Source organism: Euprymna scolopes, chromosome 22 (genome assembly GCF_053919585.1).
Source record: "Euprymna scolopes isolate OS-2025 chromosome 22, ASM5391958v1, whole genome shotgun sequence".
NCBI lineage: Eukaryota > Metazoa > Mollusca > Cephalopoda > Sepiida > Sepiolidae > Euprymna > Euprymna scolopes.
Genome location: NC_136503.1, coordinates 81038270 through 81057277, shown reverse-complemented (window position 1 = coordinate 81057277; position 19008 = coordinate 81038270). Strand labels below are relative to the sequence as shown.

The 19008-nt window shown below is 29.7% G+C and overlaps 1 protein-coding gene across 4 annotated transcripts in view; it reads left to right on the top strand.

Moving 5' to 3' along the window:
• Positions 1-19008, top strand: part of LOC145243500 (regulator of nonsense transcripts 2-like) — a 124010-nt gene that overhangs the window by 76867 nt on the left and 28135 nt on the right. For 2 of the 4 annotated variants that reach the window (XM_080106458.1, XM_080106457.1), the window contains exons 24-32: positions 498-683; positions 4411-4452; positions 7192-7293; positions 9703-9762; positions 10334-10472; positions 11489-11628; positions 13581-13764; positions 15459-15548; positions 17951-18054. In XM_080106458.1, the coding sequence (XP_079962584.1) occupies positions 498-683; positions 4411-4452; positions 7192-7293; positions 9703-9762; positions 10334-10472; positions 11489-11628; positions 13581-13764; positions 15459-15548; positions 17951-18054 (1047 nt within the window). Of the gene's footprint in view, positions 1-497; positions 684-4410; positions 4453-7191; positions 7294-9702; positions 9763-10333; positions 10473-11488; positions 11629-13580; positions 13765-15458; positions 15549-17950; positions 18064-19008 lie in introns of all 4 variants that reach the window. The other 2 variants (XM_080106456.1, XM_080106455.1) reach the window with 1 other exon arrangement.

Below are 19008 nucleotides of genomic sequence, written 5' to 3'. Positions count from 1 at the left end.
ACTTAAACAGACCTCATAATATCATTGACATGAATAAAAAAAAAATAAAACATTCTCTTTTTATAAATATCATGCTTGAATACAGGCCCCACAATATTATTGGTATTAATAAATTAAAAGTAAAACTTATTTAAAAAACTGTATGTTGATGCACTATATATATTTATAATTTTTATTTTTTTCATTCATTTAAAAATGTAGAGTCGCAAAAATTTTATGGCTCCTTGGCCTTTTCACTTGGGTCAAAGTGTAGTAACTGTTCTCTATAACATAAGCACCATTTGATACTGTAAGTTTTTTGTAATTATCTTCCTGGAAAAATTTCAAAATTCACATATACAAGCAGAAAGTAACGTTTTTGTTATAAGTAGATTACCCCATTTTTAGCATGTTGATCGAGTGCACTTGTGTCATTTACGTTGGATACTTTTTGCTTTTTATTCTTGTTTCTTTGTTCAAAACACAAAAACAAATGAACCTTTTTTTTGTTATTGTAGGATGTGATGATGCGTAAAAAGGCTGCTCTTCACTTGGACAGTCGTTATACAACCATGATCGAGAATGCTTATTACTACAGTAACCCTCCAGAAGTTCCACAGATGGTGAAGAAGATACGTCTGCCAATACACGAGTATATACGCAAGCTCTTATACAAAGATCTCTCGAAAGTAACCACAGAAAAAGTAGGTTCTTTTCTCTTTTACAAATAATAATTTTGAAAAGGATATAATTTAGCCATAGTGAGTCTAGTATGGAATTCTCCCTTTATTAAAAATAAAAAAAAGAAAAGAAAAATATGTATGATTTAATGGGAATTTCTAGGCACTATTATAATCTAAATTGTGGACATTTAAATTGTTAAATATCATTCTGTATTTGTGATATTTTTCTTTAAACAGGTAAAACAGTTACTTTTTGGTTACTCATAAAATTAGATTTTCTTATTAAAAAATAAAATTACTTGAATTTACATAATTTTTAGAATATGATATTTTCATTTTCTTATGGACACATCATAAAAATTTTCGTTTTGTTTATTTTTGTTTTTTAATATAGAGATATTTATTATCAAAAGCTTTTAAAGAGACGTCAACTTGTTGCTTATCAAATTTACAAGTTAAACGTGTAATTGTAACAAACAATTGGCTTAACTACAAACTATGGTTCCCTCTATAAAACAGGGTTTGCACAGGCTTGAAAAGTCCTTGAATTTTGACTTGTCTTCAAAAGGCCGTATTGTTGTTACCTTGAAAAATTCTTGAAAACATGGAAAATGTCTAAAATGTATTAAAAAGGCCTTGAAAAGCGCATTGTGTGTCCTTGAAAATCGCAGTTTATATCCAGTAAAATTTGTGTTGAAATATTAAAATAAGTATTAATAAAAATACCATTAAAATATTTTTTAAATATTGAAAATAAAATAGAAATGCATTGTTCTGAAATTGCATTGTATTATTGTGGATACAAGAGCTATGCCCCTTTATCACAAAACTGCCTGATGTTTTTCCATATTACATTGGGTAGTTTCATGATTAAGGAATGTAACTCTTGTATCCACAATACCGGAAATTCCAAATTTTAAAGTAAAACGAACACATGGGGGAAAATAAATAAGATTTAATCGTGTTGGATGACTAAATATAAGTGGATCAGGGAATGTAAATATGATTGCCGACCGGCATAGTGCCGTATTTTAAAATGGGTGAAAGTGCCTTGAAATCGCACATGGCTGGCACTAAAGCAGTAAATAGTTGACCAGTTTTGTTGCATCTTCATGTAAATAACTGACTTTCAAAACTACTTCATTAAATAGAAATCTCCTTTTTTTGCTAATTTCTAATTTAATTTGTTGGAGGCACAAGGGGGAGTAGGGATAGTGGCAGCCTCTATAAGTAAAAATGACCCCCCCCCCCCGTCATCTCTTTAAAAAAAAAAAAAAACTCTGAGTGGGCGGGATTCTCTGATGGCAGCCCCTCCCCCTCCTTTTTTTTCTCATAATTCAAAACAGAACCAGCTGGGCTGAAAAATGGATAAGATGGCACCCATCTTGGTTGGAAATTGAAAAGCTGTAAAGTTATTGAAATGAAATAGAAAGTATTTAAAACTACACCAAAAAATAGTGCATCTAGGTTGCAAAGTAACTTTTAATGGTTATGGTAACATTTCTTTGTTGTATATTTGATTTATTTTTTATCACTATGGATTGTAAAACTAACCCCAAATTTTATTTGGCGAAGACTTTGAAAAACTTTGAAAAGTCCTTGTAAATTGACATTGAAAATCTGTACCAACTCTGTAAAACATTCACAAACTCTAAAATCTATAAAATCACTAATTTTTTTTTTTTTTCACTCCAAAGGCGGAGGCATATTGACACTTAGACATAACAAGCTAATATTTTGGATAGTGTCTAACAGGGAACTGAGGAGTTGAACAGTGAGATGTCTGTTCAAATTACATTTTAAACTTCTGCAGGTTAGTACAGTTAGGAAAACAGAAAACAGGGAGGGAATTCCAAATTCTAGCAGTCTGAGGGAAGAGAAGGCTTTCTGGCATCTGTGGACCTCAACAGTGAAGGAGTTGGATTTTGCTGTTTGTCGGATTAGTTGGGTTATGCGTCAAAGGGTATAAGTGCTATATGTTCATCAAAGCACATTCATTAAAATACTTGTAAAACAGGCACAGGAATGCAATATTGTGACAAGGGGACAGAAGTTGAAGTTTGATCAATAGTGCAGGACCTATTACATTTTGAGACTTTTTTTTGACCATGAAAGTGACTAATGGTTGATGCACCAGCCCAGATGTGGCAAAAATACTTCATGCATGGGTAAATGATCGCATTGATATAGTATACTCTCTGGTATGAGTAATTTTCTAGCATTATGGAGGGAGCCCACTTTCTTTGCAGCAGTGTTGGCAATGTCCTCAATGTAATTGTTTAATGTTGCTTGTGAATGTTAAGCCGAGGAGTTTGAAAGATGAGCTCTTAGGTAAGGTGTTATTTGTCATAGTAATTATTGGTGAAGTTTTTTTGTAGAAATAAGCTTAATCTAAGCACTTTTCTTTCCACTCCATATCTAAAACTAAATACTTCCACTAACTGCCTGTCTGCAGAACACAATACCACAGGTCTGTTTCCCAGTTTCATAATCATTTTCAAGTCCAATGTTAACAAATTCTTTTTGAGCTGTCTTCTTAAATAGTTAAATTCTGCCTCATTTCAACTAACAGTACTAATCTTTACGGTCATGTCTCATCATCCATTTCATTAACCCTTATCCTTGAATTGTTGTTGGGCCTTGCTAAGTGGTGATTCATTTACACATTAAAAAAAAAAAGAATTCTGTTAACTGCTAATTGGCACAAATGTTTTTTTTAGTTAGGAAAAAGTTGATTTCTATATTGGCTATCAGCCTGATTGGATTCCTCCGAAACAAATACGTCTCTAATCATTACAGCTTACTTTTACCTATCCTGATGTTGGCCACACAATATGGCTAGCCAATCTTGATTCAATACTTAAAGACCAGTTACTTGTTCACCTTCGATTGTTGATGTCCTAAAGTCCAACCCCTCCTCACCATGGTGCCAACATAATAATGTTAAAGATATGCCATCAGGAATTTTCTGGTAGAGCTACTACCTAAGGTGGATTGGTGTGGAGTCTAGCATGGTATTAAGGCTGCACCTTGACTAAAGGAGCTCTAGTGAGACTATTAAGTGATTATTTGGTTTTTCTGTCTGCGTCTGAAGAATTAGCAGCAAAGGATGTTTGCTAGGGTAGGATTTGGTTCTCTTTCCTTAACAAAATCTTAAAAACTTTCACAATGAATGATACAACTGTTATGAATTAGGATGTTGGCATATCATAACTATTAATGTCTTGCAGAAGATTATGCTTGAAGATGTGTATGTGTGTAGCACATGAATGATAGAAAGTAGGGGAAGAAATGAGGATACTCACAGTTAATGTAGACATTTCATTTACAAGAAGGCAACAAATAGAATGATACAAATCACACCAATCAGTCTTAGTCCTGTATCACTCGAGTTTGTGTATTACGGCTATCACAGAAGTAGCATATTTCCATCTTCATTTATCCGCATTCAATGTCATCCTTTTGTTGGTGCCTGCCAGTGTCTGTTTTGTTCTGTTCTCGAATCTCCATGTCAGAGCGGTAAAAAATAGGAGGTAATACCACTTGAGACAGAAAAGGAGTTAGCTCCCCTTGATCGTAGGTCTGTCGTCTTAACAACAAACATAAAATTTTATATTTTTAAATGATAAAGGTCTTTATTTTAACTATTTGTAAAAAAAAAAAAAAAAAGATTCACATTTAATAATTTCAAATATCTATTAAGATTTCTTATTTTAAATTTAACTAATTCTTATGTTTCAACTTTTAGGTTCTCAGACAAATGAGGAAACTCAGTTGGGATGATCCAGAGGTAAGTTTGATTTTTTTTTTTTTTTTTTATATATACATGTGTGGCTAATTTTATACTTAATCAGTGGTACTGTCTGAAGATACTGGCTTCTTGACTTAAAATGCATATCGCATTGTTTTTTTTTTCCTTTCTCTTTGCAAAATTCAATCGTTCCACAAAATCTAAAACCAAAACAATTTTCTTCTACAAAACAATCAAGCCAAACACATATTTGAAGATATAAAGAACTTCAAGCATAAAAATGTTTATGAAAATTATTGGATTTGGTATTAAATAAGTCAAAAAGTGCTGATATTCTATAAAACAACCAAACTAAACATCATGAATCATTCAACCACGGTAGTGGTTGAATATATGCTTAAGTCCGAAATTGAATGAATCAAGACACATTCAAACCCCCACCACTAATTCCGTTTGCAACCAAATTTCAAACAGGTTATATAGTTGGATAGAGCACCTCATTAGCTACATTTTGAAAAATTTTTTTCGAAAATTGGTTCAGTAGAAAAAAAGTTACAACAAAATATGTGGGTTCACAAACAGGAGAGTAAGTACATAAGTGACTAACGCTTTTTTTTTTATTTTGCATAACTTTTTTTGTATATAAATATTTTTTTACTGCGATTTTGCCAATATGACATGTTAGCGTAACAGTTAGAGTACCGGGGGGTTGGTGGAAAGATTTTAGGTTCAATCCCGTGTATCGTTTTTTTATATTTAAAAAACCGAACTTTAAAAGAGGATTCAGCATACAGTTCCATAGTAAAGGTGATAAAATCCCACTTTGGGGGTTCATTTAACTACTTCCCTTTTAACAGTTGCTCTCAGTAGTTCTACTTGAACTGTTCTGTGCCTCACCATATACTCAATCCATCGGATGAGTACTGGTGGCACATTGAGTTCTCGTAGCGACTTGAACATACTACTGAAGGGTATGTTGTCAAAAGCTCCAACATCTATATAAAAGCTCTCTATCTATATAAAAGCCAAGTACGTCCAAGGATGGAATACTGTTGCCATATCTGGGCAGGAGCTGCTAAATACAGCCTATCCTGCCTTGACAGAGTACAAAATAGACTTCGTGGCTTAGTGGGGGATGCCCTTTTCTCTACCCTGCAACCTCTCTCCCACAGAAGAGACGTTGCGAGCCTGTCCTTGTTTTATCGTTATTTCCATGGCAGATGCTCGTCTGAACTCCAATCTCTGGTCCCCCCTCGCCAATCTTTCGCGAAAAACACCCGTCTAGCTGAATTCACTGTAAAAAATTTCCCCCACTCTATATCTGTGCCTAAATCAAAACGCAGATTCCATGAACAAAGCTTCTTTCTTAGAACTGCACGCCTGTGGAACTCTGTTCCGTCTGCCTGCTTCCCTCCGGACTACAACTTGGATGTCTTCAAGTCCAATGTTAACAAATTCCTAATGAACCGCCCCCTTAAGTAAACATTTCAGCAAATCTCCTCACTAACGTAATGTACTTGCAATAACCCTTATCCCTGAGTGGCTTCCGGGCCTTGATAAGTGGTGATCACTGTGTAAAAAAAAAAAAAAAAAAAAAATAGACATATATAAAAAGACACCGAGTGCCATCTACTTTTTTAATAGTTTACGCTCTATACAGATCACGAATTTATGAACCACAGTCTCGGTAGAGACCCTGGCTCGGAACTACTGTGATTGAATGATAAATATTTCATAAATGTGTGTTTGAGAGCTAATTCTTTTTGACAATCATTAATAAATATTATAAATTTATATATTAATACAATAGCAATGCCTGGAAAAATCATGGATTATATGGAAAAATGCGCGCATGAAAAGTAATATTCTTAAGAACTTATTAAACCTGGAAAAGTAAAGGACAAGAAATTCAACCTGGAAAAGTAAAGAACAAGATATTCTAGTAAAGTAAAAAATAAGAATTTTTTAGACTTAAAATATTGCAGCTAAAAAATGAATTAAATGATTCTAATTATGATATAATAAAATTATTAATTTTTATGTAAATTATAAAATTATTAATTCCATCTACTAACTAACTAACTAATGAATTAATTTTATTAAAACAATTTTCACTACATAAATATATGCAAATAATAAGGGGAAATAAGTTCAATCCAGCGACTGACACCCTTTCTAATTCAACAATAAACAACAACATATGCAAATAATAAATAAAATATTTATCAATATTCAAATTTTATTTTTAGCTGCAATATTTTAAGTCTAAAAAATTCTTATTTTTTACTTTACTAGAATATCTTGTTCTTTACTTTTCCAGGTTGAATTTCTTGTCCTTTACTTTTCCAGGTTTAATAAGATCTTAAGAATATTACTTTTCATGCGCGCATTTTTCCATATAATAAATATTGGAATATATCACATATTGAAGCATAAAGGCTTCTATAAAAATTACTGGATTTGGCATTAAGTAATCCGAAAATAGTTGTAAAAGCAAAATTAAATTCATATATAAATCTATTAGATTATTGAAATCATACTTGTTAGATTTCATTATTTTTTTAGTATCCTCCGCTCCTGCTTCATCATATTCAAAGCTGTTCTATTTCAGAAAGAAATATTTGCAAATTGAGCTTTATTTAAATGGAGAACAAATGTTAATCTGATTTGCAAAGTTTTATTTAAATTGTGTGTCTGTGTTTATGTAATTTATTTTTAGTTATGAGATTTTGTTGCACGTGATTTAATTTCATCCAAGTTTCTTTATTTTGTTTTTAGGTTGCTTTCTATGCTACCAAATGTCTGACGGCTGTATGGAATATCCGTTACAATTCCATCCATTGTGCAGCAAATCTTCTGGCTGGATTGGCTCCTTATCACGTAAGAGTTCTATTTAATCTATATTATATTTTTCTTAGTCTGTCTGTTTGTCCATTCCACTTTTTCTTGAAAACTCTGGACTGATCTGGCTGCAAATTTGCATAGAACTTAATGATAAGATGCAGCAAAGTATTATGGTATCTGTTTGATGCATAAAGATTAATAGTTAATGCAAAAATTGAACACAAATCATATTCAATCATTTTGGCATAAAGCATTTATTCTAAATCAATGGTCTATAATTTTTTCACATTTTTAACAGGCTAAAGCATAGTTTGTACTATTTCTTTAATTTCAGATTGGATTGTTTGAAATGGAAACTGTAATATCAAAGTAATAGGCCTAACAGTGGTGGAAAAATAATTTAAAGTATTATTTGCAGTCAGTAGCCAAGTTATTAGAGTATGGGGTTACTCTATAATTTTAAGGAGATGCATGATTGATTTAATTTATATTGAGTTCAATCCTGTAAGCTTTGTTGATATATATTCGGCATATACATACTGCAGTGCTTTTTCAGTGGGTAGAAGCACTCTATTCGGCCACCTGTTTGCCATAAGTGACAGGATCCTGATGGCTGGTTATTCCATAATCTCCGTACATAAATGATCATGTGCATTGAAGCACTTTGAGGCTCTCTTGGGTTAGAGAGACAGTCAGAGATCCAATCTAATCAATCAATTGGCCTGTCAAGCCCACCTTATATGACCCATACCAAATGAACACTTGATAATCCACCCCCCTCCAACATCGATGTTTTTTTTTTCTTTCCCTTTGCAAAACTCAGTCATGTTTTACAAAGTTAAAAACAAAAACAATTTTCTCTAACAACCAAACTAAACATCAATAAATATTATAAAGCATAAAACCTGTTTCCAAAATTACTTAGCATTAAATATCCTGAAAAGTATTGATATGCCGTAAAACAATTGAACTATACCCCCTCACTCGCCCCTCACTATTATTAGTATTACTATTAATGAAGCAGTCAAAGAAAATGTGAATAAATTGTTAATCACATTACATTAATAAATGTATTTGTGTCAAATACCAATGTCCTAAAAGTCCACACAAAAATATCTGGCTCCTCAAGAAAAACACTCTGGGTTAAGGGAAAAATATATTAGGAGGATCAAATTCTTTGGGATAGAATTATTTTGGGTTAAATTCTCCGTTGTCAGATTAGTCAGAAAAACTTTTATAACATTTTTATAAACACATAACATTCTATTGGTGAGATGTAAAAGAAAAAAAAAAAAATGAACATATCCACTATTTAGATTTTGTTTTAAAAACTGACGTAATTTTTTTTTTTTTTTTTTTTTTTTGACCAAACTTTGGTATATCTACATTTTAATCTCACAATTCTTTTAAGAAAAAAATTGCAAAAAGTTTGTTCTGGTTCAGAATTCTTAGTATTATTACTTTTACTTGTGGTTGTTTTCTTTCGGGCACTTTTGTTATAGTAATCTGAATTATTGTATTGGAATTAGGAAAAGTATTGGAATCATTCCATCACTAATGAAAACACAGATCAACCTTTGAGCTTAACTTGACAGGATTTAATTTTGTGTTCACTTGAAAGAGATCCTTTTCTGATCACAAGTTTATCGTTTGGTAGAAAAATAAAAAAAAAAACAAGTACAATTTTTTCTTTTCAAAAGAAAACATTAACTTTAGTTTTGTGTTTGGAACTGCTGACTGAGACCACATAATCGACTTCATAGCTAATACACTGAATGAAAAACAACTAGTTCACAACTTGATGTAGTGAAATGAACTTTTAAAAATAATGCATTCATTAAAAAGCTATTGAATAACAGATTGGATTTTGTTTCTTCTTTACTACTGCAATAAATGTTAATAATTTCAAATTTCTGAATTTCTTGTTCATTTTCTTGCCGCTGGAAAATCTTTCTTGAAGGACAGAAAATTTGTTTTTTAGAATACTTTCTCTAGTGGTTGTCCAGAATTTCAAAAATATTAAAAAATGAAGAAAATTCTGTATGATGTACGTGCCCATGATGGAAAGAAAATGTTGTATTCCAAAAATCACGTAAATTGATCAAATAGTTTTATTTTTATAAAGAAAATAATCTTTAAGCAAATTTTTCCCTCCCCACTCCACATGTTAAACACTTTCTGAAATTTTGCAAGTTAAGAATTATTTGGAATTTTTCCCCATGTTTTTAGTCGCTCCTCGGTCGATCATAAAATTTGATTTTTTTTTTTTTTTTTTTTTTTTTTTTTTTTTTTTTATATTTAAATAAAAGATTTTTGGAATATGGTATTTAAAAAAAAAAATTTAATATAGGAGGAATTTTGGATAAACACTATTTTTCCTTAATTTCAGATTTATTTCTTATATTGTTTTAATTCATTAAAAACTGTTTAAAAAATTTTTTCCAGGAACTTGTAGCCATTCAAGTGGTAGATGGCATCCTGGAGGATATCAGAATTGGAATGGAGGTCAGTACTTACAAATAAACAAATATATTTTTTTCTTATCTATTATATAAAAGAAAGTTGTCTTTGTGTATGTTTGTATGTCAAGCTTAAAATCAAAAACTACAGAATGAACCACCACAAAGTAGTTGATATCTTAGCTGGTGTTGCTTTGGATGAATATCTAAAATTTAAAAAAGTATACATTTTCTGAGAGTCAACTGGGCCGGATTTCGTCAGGGGCAGATGGTTTTTAAATGTTATTATATACTGATTTGGATAGAAAATGCCAACTAATTCCACAAGGAATCTGATATAAAAGAACCTTCTTTGTGTCTATATCCAGCTAGAAAGGGCTGAGCTGAAGTGAAAATAGGGATTTAGGGAGAGGAAGGAGAAAAATGAGAGGAGGAAAGAGAGAAAAATAGAGGAAGAGAAATAGAAGTTTAAATAGAAATATGTTATACTTTTGCCCCGAGCAACACCAGATAGCCTTGTTAAGTTAATTATATCAAGTAAATTCTCTAACATCATTTTCAGTTGTTGCTACTGTGCCATTTTTTTCTAATTGTAAATATTCTTGATATTATTTCAGATAAACCATCCCAAGTATAACCAGCGCAGAGTTAGTGCCATTAAATACTTAGGCGAATTATACAACTATCGTATGGTTGAATCTTCTGTCATATTCAAAGTCCTTTATTCTTTCATCACATTTGGCATATCACTTGAAGGTAACATTTTATTTTCTTATGTTATTTCAGAATCATATTTTGTAGACTGAAACTTTTCTCTTCACTTGTGATTTTGGTCATCTATTTGCCTTCTGTCTTTCACTCACGATTACAAGCATTTTTTTTTTATGTTTGTGTTTCAATAAATCTCCAATCATTTACAGGACATTTGAAAAAATTATTTCCTATTCTGGTTATTAGTCATCCTACTTCAGGTACCTACTCAGTACTAGATCTATAATTGTGTGACCCTACTATCTTCTGGAAGGTTTTAGAAGATTCATGGCATAGCGACTATTTCCCAGTGGTTTTAACAAATCTGAAAGAAATAAAAAAAAAAAAACATCTCCCTCAACAGAAAAAAAAAAAAAAGAAGCAAATTGGAAGGAAAAAAAAATACCAACAAAAACTCTCAAAGGAAAATCTAAATAAATCTATAAAATGCTTTTCTAAAACATTACTAGCCATTGTACATGAGTGTATACCTAAAAGTAGCAGAACTAACAGGCAACAAAGTCCCTGGTTTAACAACGAATGCCAAAAAACAATTCGCCAACGTAAAGCTGTTTTACAAAAATTCAACTCCCAACCAACAAAGTGTACAATCTAAATCTGTTTAATGAATATGTCAACACGTAAAAGTCCGCCACGGTATTTTTAAAATTTATTTTGGTGCTAAAATGTAATTTCTCTATTTTGACTTAATTTTATCTAATATATTTTATTTCAGTCAGCCGTTAAATGCAAAAATATTCAAGAATAATATTATAATAGTCACCTGCTTGATACTATTTAATAGTATTATAATAGTCACCTGCTTGATACTATTTAATAGTATTATAATAGTCACCTGCTTGATACTATTTAATAGTATTATAATAGTCACTTGCTTGATACTATTTAATGTTTTGGTGATTTTAAAAATGTATTTCTTTTTCATGGAATTGATATTTGGCTTCTCCAAGATGTCTGTGTTATTGAAATTGTAACATCTCAACATTTTGTTTTCTTTATAGAAAATGTATCATCTCCGTTGGATCACCCTGAGCACCTGTTTCGCATTCGTCTCGTATGTGTCCTATTAGACACATGTGGGCAGTACTTTGATAAAGGGTCCAGCAAAAAAAAATTGGATTATTTCCTTATTTACTTCCAGGTAAGACTTAGATACAACCCTCCCTGTTCTCTTCTCTCATATAACGTCCTTTATGAATTTTTCAAGTCGTATATCCTATTGTGATTTCTGCTATGATTGATCTCAAACTCACCATCATATGCAAAAAGTACTAATTGCCCCTCGAATCTTTTGATAGTTGGTCAGTTACTGAATTACTTGTTTGTTTTTTTTATCATATATATACTATTATTCTTCCTACTATTATATCTACACATATATATATATTCTCTCTTATCTCTCTGAATCGCTTTAAATTAATAACTCCTGATAAAGCTTAGTTTATATGAATTGAACTACCTTTCTCCATTGGGTGTCTCAAATCTTCCATTTTGTCATCACCTGATTGTTTTTACTTTTTATTGTATTAAAAACAAAAAATATTGGTTCTTTAGATTAATTCATAAGTGAAATATCAGACAAGTATGTGAAATATGTTGGTTCAAAATAACAAAAACTATTTGATATACTTGCGTACTTGGTAAAAGTATTTGTGTACACCAAAAATTAAAGTAAAATATTGAGTAGAATTTTAACAGAAAATAAAATTAGTTTTCTATTCAGTCAACAAACTCTAACCTACAACATGGCATGGTGTCTACATATTAGAAGAAAGGAAATAATATGCTGACTTAAAAATGCATCATTCAACATATTCAGAAATATTTGTAAGAAATGAATTTTATTTAAAACTAAAATTCTACTTAATAACATTCTGTAACTTTTTGTATACACAAATACTTTTGCCTGATACATTAAGTATATTAAATAGTTGTATTTTATTCTGAACTGTCAGATTTCACTTGTTCATTAGTCTTTAAAAAAAAAGGAACAAAAATTATTTTTATCAGTAAACATTTTATTAGACTGAAACAATTATCACAAAATGACATTTGTTAAAGATTTTGGTTATTGGCCAGAATTTCCCTTGTATTAAAAAAAACAACGAAAATCTGTATGATGTAAAATCTGTAAGAAAAACGAAAATATCATATTTAAAAATCATGTAATTTGCTAAAGTAATTTTATTTTTAAATAAATCAAATTTTATGAGTAATCAGAATGGCCATTTTGTCTGCCATTTTGAAAAAAATCCAAGCAAAACAAAAAAAAAAAACAAGGTAACTCAACATAATTCAAACTTGCAAGATTTATGTTGTAATGTCTATGAATTCCCATTAATCGCTTAAAAATGATTTCCTTTATAAAAATAAAACTACTTGATCAACTTGATTTTTGGAATATATTTTTGTTTCATTATGGTGGCTACATCATACAGATTTTTCTTTTTTTGTTTTTAATATAGAAGGAATTCTAGACAAGAACCCAAAAATTTATACCAACAACTTCATTTCCAAAAAATCTTTGAATAACAAAGACGTAATATGAAAAATTTGCTGTATCAGTTTATTGTATATTGCATTAATATATAATTTTTTTTCCATTTCATCTTTTCTATTTTGTTGAATTTTATCTAAACTGTCTTTGCTCTTGTTCGTTCAGGGTGGGGGCGACAATAACAGTCTCCCTATGCATGTTTGAATTAAAGTTGAACACAAAGTTCAAATATACACTACACAACTTCCATCAAACCATCCTGACACAAGTTAGAACACAATGAAAATATAAAATATTTAAAATAAAAGTACATATAAATATTGTATTAATAAAACATGGATTTGCATAACTCATTCCACCATTTATGTCTTTATCTGCTTCAGTTTGTGTCTATCCATTGCACTTCTGCATTCTATTGCCTTCTATAAATGACCTTTATATACACACTAAATAATGCTTCAAGCAAACTCCATTAACTTATATATATATATATATATATTTGTTGTTAATATATCAGAAAATAGTTGTTAGAATATAAATCGTTTATTTTTGCTTTCATTTGTCATGTTTTTCCTTTTTGTATATCCTTTCTGCAGCGGTATTATTGGTTCAAGAGAAAGTTGCCTCTTTGGTCTGATGACCGTCCATTCCCGGTCGATGTTGACAACTTAGTAAGAGATACAATTGAAGCTGTCCGCCCAAAATTAAAACTCTTTGATAACATTGAAGATGCTTACAAAGCTGTAAATGATTTGGAAAGGGAAATCAAACCCAAACTTGGTTAGTTCAATTCTTAAACTTCTAAAATTCATCACACTCTTGATCTGCTAATATATGGCGTTATATGTCTTGGAATTATTTAGATGAAATTATGAATTATTATTCAAACTACTATTCTCACCGTTGTTATTTTCATGTTTTGACTGATATAATCTCGGTCTTAAAGTACATCTTTTCAAATTTTTGAATCCTGAATTCAACAAGATTCAATACCTGAAGAAAGTTATGTCCATTGACATGTGAAAGTATCGACTAAAATACAAATTCTGTTTCTTGTTTTGTAACATTAAACAATGTTCATTATGATGCATGATTTTAAAAAAAAATTTCAATGCTATTAAATTTCATTTTTTTTATTTATTTTTTTTATTTTTTTAGAGAAAAATTATTTTTCCTTTTCTTCTACTAAAAAGAAAATTACCATCCAAAACAAAGCAGCTTTTTATTTGCTTAATTATAATTTTCATATTTGATTGAATGAATTTGAGAATATTTTTTTTTTATAAAATTATCAATGTTTTGGAAGTGATAGCGGTTTGAAATTTATCCTGTTATCATTATTCCAAATATTCTCTGCATGTATATTACAATCATACAAAATATATAGGCAAAACTAAAAACCTGTTTTATTTATAATTATGACAAAAAATTGTTTCATGTACATTTCTCATAGTGTTAGTTTTGTAAAGTGAAATTTTAATTTGAAATAAAATCATTTACATTCATTAGAAAAAAAACTTATCTTTTTCTCAGTGTCCCTTTCAATTAATAATTATGAACACAGTACAAAAATGAAATGATAAAAGTTTTCTTTTATATTTCTAAAATAAATTCACTTTCAAAGAATCTTAATTGCTTAAGAAAAAAAAATTACTGGCTTTCGATATTAAACATAAGGAAAAAAAACATTACAATGCACAAAGAACTTTAAAAAAAATTTTCAAGTCATAGTAAATGGACACTTTGAGTTAGTAAATTTAGTTTCATGGTAGAATGCAAATATTTGTGATTTAAAAAATGATGTTCACAATGTTTCTCATGAATACTCAGGAATAATCAGATAGGAAGTTAATTTAAACTCTTTATTTTTATTTTTTTTATTTATTTTTTTTTTTTTGAAGATATTCATGTATTTGAAATATAATTAAACTAATTTCCAATGCTATTGTTTTATCTTGTTTTAAAGAACTAATATATTTTCATAGTAAACAAATCCATGGTAACTAAATGAATTAAATTCTCACATTATTTAAATATTTACTAACACTTTCTTTTTATGTATGAAAAAACATTTTTTATGTGTACAATAATGAATTATTGAAACAAAGAAATTTAATGGTAGTGTAAAAATAAGACAACATACAGTTTGTGTTACAGACTTAATATTAATTCTATTCAAATAACTTGTACATGTATTGCATCATTTTGTTATTTTCAATTATTTCTTCCATTTTTTTTTAACTCCTTGTTTATATCACGTAAAAATTATATTTTTACTACATATCTTGATTCTTGTCTTTGATTTCTGATATTACAAACTAAAAATTAAGAAAAATCTGTATGATGTATATACCTGTGACAAAATGAAAATATATTCCAAACTACCATGTAAATTAATGAAGTAGTTTTATTTTTAAATAAGAAAATCAAATATGAGTATCTGAGAAATGATTTTTTTTTGTCTCATTTTCCAGCTGAAGTGTTACCAATCATTGAAACAGGAGATGACGTGGACACGAATGGACTTGAAGATTACACCTTCAGTTCAATCACTGAAAGCGATGGTAAATATTTATTTTCACAAAACACCTTTCTAAATACTTTACTTGTTTTATTCTCTCTTGCTGAATTAAAACAATTTGATCAAATAAGATTCAAAATTCTCAACAAAGGTGGAGTATGTTGACTAAAAACCAAATCTGCCTCTTTACCAGTAAGGAGAGTAAACATGTCAGTTTTTCTTGTTTTTTTGTTTTTTTTTATCAAATACATTTAATTGAAAAATTCATTTACAAATTAAACATTTTTTAGAGTATATGATTAATTTAATGAGTACTTTCATGGAACTATGAAATCAGGTATGATAAATTTTATCCAACTTGGTTAATTCATCATCATTTTTGGCTTAATGTCCATTTTACACGTTGGTATGTGTTGGACAGCTTTTAGAAATTGACTTCCAAATGACGCCTAGCAAGATCTTTAATTATCCCTCTTTCTCTCAAATTGATTCTTATTGTTTCCTCCCATGTTTTTCTTCACCTTCCTCTGCTAACCTCAAGAGTTCTACATCTACTAACCCAAGCACTTTTATCCATTCTTTCAATGTGACCATGCCATTAAAGTCTTGTATCACTAAAAGGGGGGGGGGGGAAATGACAGATGCCCTGACTACAAACCTATTATACCAAATAAACATTCTAACAGTGAATAAACAATAGACATAAACTTCTGCTGGATAAAGCTGTAAAAGAGTCATTGCAACTAAACTCCACGACTGGAAAATTTCCTTATACAGATTTAAAACCTAAAATGAATATCCTATAAAGAAGGCCAAAAAAAAAACCCGATGGAACTCATGTATAAAAAAATAAATTATACAAAGTAACAACAACCATCAGAATAAAGGATCTAAAAAACGCATGTCAAGAAGAGGTGATAATAATTAGACTCTGAATAGCACACACTTATGCCACCTCTCATATTTATTGAAAGAAGAAACACCATTTTGTATAACCTGCTAGGAACCCTACACTACACAGGTCAGCATATACTAACAAGTTGTGTAGACTTGGAGCAAACTCGAATGAGTTACTATCAGAAAAATGACTGGAAGATGTTTAGCAAGATCAACCCAGAACAAATTTTTTTTTAACTCTTGAAGGAAGCAAAAAATATCTAACAGAATGTAGTCTAAAGATTTGACTGAAACATTAATAACATTCAACTACCATCTACCATATTATAATTGATGTGTTAAACATTATATGACTCAAAAGAGGTTGATATGCTGTAAATTAAACTAAAAACCACCAAAGTCTTCTATTCCGCATACATTTACCCCTGAAGGCATCAAATCTGAACCTGTCTTTTATGTATTATGCATCTGGTTTATCATTCTCAAATATTTCTTCATGCAACGCATGTCTTCAACCCTCACTGTCTAGATTTCACTTCCATACATTTTCACACAATTACGCACTAATATTGTTGGAAAACATGAAGTCACAAATATCTAATAAAATGAAAAAATATTAAAATTTGTTATTCAAATATTGTCTATTTTTACTCAATTCCTCTAAACCTATTTGCTTGACTTCTTTTGTTCACTTGTGATTCAATATAAATATATAAATCCATGTAGAAACTTTTTATTAACAAAACTGAATCCACTTATGTTTTAACTTCAACAAATAAAAACATATCAAAGTCAAAAATGTTTTGTTTTGAAACTTTTTAGAATCAATAAATTTGAAAATTTCGGATTATCAGACTAGTATTTGTTAAGTATATGATGTGTTAAAAAGAAATCAATAAAGTGCTTGATCGCAAATGTGAGAGTTAAAATACGGATTGCTTATTTAAAAACTATCCTTTGTTTCAGAGACGTAGAATGATTTCATTGATGTGGTTTGACATTTTACCATTTAAAAGGCTATTAAAAATCCATTCAAATCCTCAGCAACTCACAAAATTATTTTCATTTTGTGAGTTGCCAATAATTTGAATGGATTTTTAACAGCATTTTAAATGGTAATAGGTCAATTCACATCAATAAAACCATGGTATATCTCTGAAATATGTAAAACAGTTTTTAAATAAATAATCTGTGTATGTGTGTGTGTGTATATATATATATATATATATTTGTTTGGTATATTCACAACTTGCTTACGGCAATTTAACCTTAAATCTTCTTCAAATGCATATTTTTAACTTGGGAATCTGTACGGAATTTCAAACTAAACCAGAATCCACACTGATAGATTGTTCTCAGTTGCTCGATCATGACCAGGTAAAAGTGCCTGAAAAGGTTAAAGTAAAATAAGACTTAATTTTTCTCATGTTATTTACAAAAATGAAACTTTTTATTGACTATTATTATTTAACTTATGCAATTATTATTTAACTTATGCAATTATTATTTAACTTATTATTTAACTTGATAATTTTGTGATATTTACAGAAGAACTGAGCCAGAGTTTATCGCAGACAAACAATGATGAGAACATTGTTGAAAGTGAAACAAGCCAGGATGAACAGAGTCAGACTGGCAGTCAAGTTCAAGAGGTGAGAAATGTATGAAATCATCTTTGCTGTTTGTTCAGTTTTCAGTTACAACAATATTTGGTGCTTCTACAGTATAGTGGGATTTTAAACGAATACATTTTATGTAAAACAAAAAAAAACAACACCATTACACACTTACATCGTATATACATGTGCCGGATCTATTTTTTACAAAAAAATTATAGATACTAGCAGTCTGATGTTTTCTATTTTGTAATAGCAGATTTTCATGGAAAGCAAGGGAGATAAATTAAAATAATAGATTGCAGTTACCTTCTTTGGATTTAAAAAATTTTCCACATTAAAATACAAAAAAAGCTCTATAATCTGATAAATTGTATTTTTACTTATAATTATTTTTCTTCTGAATCGTTTTTCATAATTTTTGGAATTTATAATAATTTTAACATGACACATAAGTATGTAATAGTGTTTTTAACCTGAAATCCCATTATACTGAAGAAGCACCCAAAATTATCTAGTTTGGAAATGGTAGTATGAAATCATGGTGCTTGTCCAGAACTCCCTCCTGGTCATAAAAAAAAACAAAAGAAAAATCTGTATGAACTCATCACTGAAAGAAAATGTATTAAAAAAATCATGTAGATTGATGAAGTAGTTTTATTTTTTACAAAGAAAATCATTTTCAAGCGAATTTAATTTTTTTTCAACGCCTCTCCCAGTAAAAATAACTTTTTAAAAATCTCACAAGTTAGAATTATTTGAAGTTATCTCATGTTCCTTCAAACATCTCAAGATGGCATTGCAAGATTATTGCTTATAAATTTGATTTTGCTTTTTAAAAATAAATCACTTGATCAATTTATGTGATTTTCATGTGTTTTTTTTTTTTTTTTTTTTTTTTTTTTTCCATCACCAATATGTATAGTATACAGATTCTTTATTTTTGTTGTTTCATGTCTGGAGGTAGAGGAGGGGGCATTCTGGACAAGT